Here is a 4,492-nt window from a genome sequence, read left to right on the forward strand (position 1 = left end):
TGGGTAGGGATTCCCAGGGGAAGACCCAACAACAGCAAACAAGCTGTTGCTGAGCAGGCATTCTTCTTTGCAGCGCTGGGGATTCTCCACCGTGAGTGCTCCAACGAGTTAGTGAAACACCCCAACTACTATGCACCAAAAACATGCGTATTCAGTTCCATGTAAGTGAGTTCTCACAATTCTTTTACATAGTAGTTTTACTTCCTGGAATTCACTGTCTTTGTAATTATGTGTGCTCGAGGGTCTCCTGTGGGGGCCTTCGTTGATTCTAGTCCTTTATCCTGTCTCTCCTCCTGGTCCTGTGTCCAATGTCCTGCTGGTAGATTGCCCAGGTGGGTAAGAATCCACCTAAGTGTTGTCTGTAGGCACCACAGGTTCTTAGAAGACTTGATGTTACCAAAACCTGCAGGATGCTTGGCATAGTTGACTGATAGTTTCACAAAGCACATTGTTTTAAAAATAACACTTAGTATAGCAAATTCATTATTTTAGTACATTTTTATTAGGCTGTATTTCTGATGAATTTACTAACAAATACCCTGTGACTATCAGGGCTGCCTCCAGAGCCTCTGCAGCCCCCAGACATGGGGCAGGGGGCCCTGCTGTCCTCCTGCACTGCCCACTCCCAACTCCCAGCTCAGGCAGCACAGCCCCAGTGGAGGTGCCATAACAAGTGCTGCAAATGGGGCACGTGTCACTGGGACAGCAATGGGACAGCACCAAGTGGTTATTGTTAGAAATGAAGTGTAGTCTTAGTGTTAGAAGTGTAGCGTTGGGGTTCCTAGTGTTAGGAATGTAATAGTTTGTTTCTGCCATAATGAAAAGAATTTAAAGTTCATGGCAACTGAAGAGGGAAGTGAGATACCTGGGCATTCCAAGGGCACCTGAGGTGGTTTATGGTCCAAGAAACAGAGGGACTTAACTGGGCTCCATATGGGGGATCTGAACATGGAGCAGGATTTATGGCCAAGGTAAGACAGAACAAAGTCACTTCTATCTTGCTCCTCGGAACAGCGCAGCACCGGAAGGTAAGAGATCATTTTGGTGATTGGGAAGGCAGCCAAGGGGGTGAAAAAGGTCAGAATTAAAAGGTAAAAAATAAACTCCTAGAATGGAATGTGTAAACAGGGGTGGGAAACTTATAGGATAATTGGAAGCATCAGACAGGCTGTAAACCCTGGACTACCCAGCCAGTGGGGAAACGGGAGGGAACTTTGCATTGGGAATAGGGAATATAAACAGTTATTCACCTTACTATCAGGTGTGCCTACTTGTTTAGGCCACCCATTCTTGCAAGAGTGTAAATAAGCTGTGCTTTGCTGAAGGATCTGTGTGGGCCTGTTCACTGGCACCACAAGCATTTCTCACAGTTCTGCCCATCCACGTTTCCCTCCAGCTGCCTTGTTCTCTGCTGGGATTGACAAATCAGTAATACCCACATGGAGACTGAGAGCTTCGTGCTGCACTTGGCTTTGGGCAGCCTGACCTGTTGCAAAATCACCCAGAGCCCTGTAAAACCCACACAACTTGGCAACGTGGTTCTTCCCAACCTCGCCCAAATGTCTCGGGCTATAAATGCATGGAGAGACTGGTTGGCAGTGGTCTGTGTCCAGCTCGGTATGTCTCATCAAAGTGTTTCAGTGATGCTCTTTGTGTGGTCCTTCCCGTCCAGCATATACCTCAAAGGTACTGAAGAATTTGGAGATGAGGCACCAGAGCAATGAGAAAACTGGAGAAGAGAGCAGAGGTGAGAGGATGTCAGAGGTTAATGTGGTGGTTTATCCATAGGATGCCCACGCTGGGACTGAAAGCTCTTCAGGGAGATCTTCAGTCTGCCAGGCCAAAACAAACAAATCCAAAGGTTAGAATTAAATGGGAGAGGTGCAGAGAGAGGGAGGAGGGGACTGGCACTGTGGTCCCCAACATGGGTCTGAGCAAGATCTGCTTCCAGGTCGATCTCCCCTGCCAGTAGCTCCAAGTGCCCCGGCTTCCCAGAGCTTCCCCTGCCCTGCATCTTTCTGCAAGGTGGGAGGATGGACACAATGCAAAGCTTTGCTAAACCATGAAAGACGGGATCGTGTCTCTGAAGCAGAGCATCACTTGGGAACAGCTGCCAGGATCTTGCTGCCAAAGCACAGAAAGTTCAGAAAGGAAAAAAAAACAACAAAACAAACCAAACCCTTACAGCAGGATGTAAATGGTTAAGTTAAACAGACTGGCCTGAACATGGAGGCAGCAAATGGGGAAAAACTCTGGGTGTGAAAGGGCTCTTTGTCCCATCAGGAAGGCGAAGGGCACCCAGGGGCTGGGCACTGGGGACGCACCCAGATAGGAGTGCCGGGCAGGCTTGTTTGCAGCACTCCAGGAAAAGAGTTGGTTTTACACCCTTGTTCCTTTTGCAGTTGGACAAGACTCTGCTTGGAAAGTGCTTTGATGAAATAATGGAATGGCTCAGCTGATGTGCTTTGGAAAAGCAAGGCAGACTTAAGGAGGAGCTCCAGCCCTTGCAGAGGGCCAGCTAGGTGGGACAGGACAGCCATCCTGTTGTCCTTCCCTCCAGCACATTCAGGGTGAGCAGCTGCAGCTCATGGTGGGTCTCACACCCTGAGAGGACAACCAGAAAATGAGCACTCCATGCAAGGGGACCTCTTTTTCCCTGTAGGAGAAGGACTCTGAGGCACAAAACCAGAGGTGCTGGGCCAGGGGGAAGGCAGGAGGCCGGCAGCAGCTGGGCAGGAAAGAGATGCAATCTCACCACCCTCCTTTCCTGAGCTGAGAGACCCAGTGAATAAAGGAAAGCAGATAAGGAAAGCTGTCCCAGCCAGCTGCTCACTGGGGCGATGGCTCAGCTCTGCAAGGGGTCAGCATGAGTTATGTTTCCTGGCAGCATGAGGCTGCACTTTTGGAGGGATATCCGCTGGGTAGCGTGGGACAGCAGGGCTCGGCGCGCATCACCGAGGGGCCCGAAGAGGAGGGCAGGACCAGGGCATGACTTTGGGCCTCCCCAGGGAATCCAGCCTGTTTTTGTGATGGGGATGAGGCACATCCTGCTTCTCTGCTCTTTGTGTGGGGGAAAACAGAGCAAGGCAGGAGGAAACTTTCTGAACGCTTCGGGAAGTTGTTGCCTACCACATCAGTGCTTGCTGGTTTATACAGCTGTCCCTCAGGCAGGCATTCAGCAACTGGTAATAGAAAATGCAACAAGTACACGGTGTAAGCAGCTAACCTTGGACCTGGAGAAGGGCTGGTCAGTCTGTTATCCCAAGTTACAAGTCATAGAACAAGGGGAAATGGCCTCAAGTTGTGCTAGGGGAGGTTTAGATTGGATATTAGGAAAGATTTCTTGCCTGAAAGGCTTGTCAGGCACTGGAACAGGCTGCCCAGGAAGTGGTGGAGTCACCATCCCTGGAGGGATTTCAAAGAGGTGCAGATGTGGTGCTGAGGGACATGGTTCAGTGGTGGACCTGGCAGTGCTGGGTAAATGGCTGGACTTGATCTTAAAGTTTGTTTCCAACCAAGACAATTCTATGATTCTAAGACCCTGATAACTGATAATGTGTGCTTGCATGGTCACAAGCTGGTGCGTCTCCTCAGATGTCACCACTAGCAGGAACCATGAAGCAGACTCCATGAGGAGGTCAAAGACCCTGTGCCTTCCCCAGGTGCCAGGCGGGTAACATGCTGGCTGGAAGGAGACACGCCAGTGACATATGTCTGTCACGGTGCACTTGAGGATGCTGCATTTTGACTGAGCTTGAGGGGTAGAGGTTTCCTGTGCATCCCAAGGAAGTGATGGACGCAAGGGAACAGAGCCCAAACCATGCATTATCACTCCAAACCTCCCCAGGGCTGCAGGGGACATCCTTACAGCAGCTCTACCCACCATAGACCCAAGTTCCTCCAGAGCCTCCTTGCACAAACTGGGCCCTCACCAAGTCCCCTGGCACCTCTACCCACCCACAAGGACCAAGCACACCTATCCATCTTGTCAAACTGCTTTAATATTTGGACATGAAGACAGGACAGAGCCAGCCAGGCTGTGCACAGACATGATGCCTCTGCACCACAGTGTAGGGCTGCAGGGCTTCCCTTCTCAACAGAGGTGTGGATTTGGCCAAGATGCAGTTCAGCTGAGGACATCCTGAGCATACCGGTGGGGTGCACGTGTGGGGTAGGGATGGGGGATAAGGATTCCCCAGGGCAGCTCAGAGGTTATTCAGCTCCAACAAGGTCTGGTCCAGGACCTGGTGGATGCCCACGTTCTCCTCTTTGGCACTGGCCAGATTCTCTGTGAACACAAGGGACACGCAGCCATGCACACGGAAACACCCCAAACGTACCCAGGCGCAGCCGGACCCACGCACACCACACCAAGCACAGACACACGCACACAGACGGACATTTCAGTACGGCGACAGCCTCCTGCCCAGCATCCTGGGGCATCCCTGTGGAGCAGACTCTGCACAAGCAGCCTCATCATCGGCAGGGGTGA

At 51.3% G+C, this 4,492-nt stretch overlaps 2 protein-coding genes across 2 annotated transcripts in view; both read right to left on the reverse strand.

The window, feature by feature from the left end:
• Positions 1–3,984, reverse strand: part of APH1A (APH1A gamma secretase subunit) — an 8,647-nt gene extending 4,663 nt beyond the window's left edge. Inside the window, exon 1 of the mRNA XM_010008777.1 lies at positions 3,977–3,984. Coding sequence (XP_010007079.1) covers positions 3,977–3,984 — 8 coding nt within the window. The remainder of the gene's footprint in view (positions 1–3,976) is intronic.
• The window catches only part of LOC104398609 (tropomyosin alpha-4 chain-like), a 12,592-nt gene continuing 12,083 nt past the window's right edge, over positions 3,984–4,492 (reverse strand). The window contains exon 8 of the mRNA XM_010008742.1: positions 3,984–4,288. Coding sequence (XP_010007044.1) covers positions 4,206–4,288 — 83 coding nt within the window. The 3' untranslated portion in view covers positions 3,984–4,205. The remainder of the gene's footprint in view (positions 4,289–4,492) is intronic.

The sequence above is a fragment of the Chaetura pelagica genome, unplaced genomic scaffold, assembly GCF_000747805.2.
Source record: "Chaetura pelagica isolate M959 unplaced genomic scaffold, ChaPel_1.0 scaffold31, whole genome shotgun sequence".
Lineage (NCBI taxonomy): Eukaryota > Metazoa > Chordata > Aves > Apodiformes > Apodidae > Chaetura > Chaetura pelagica.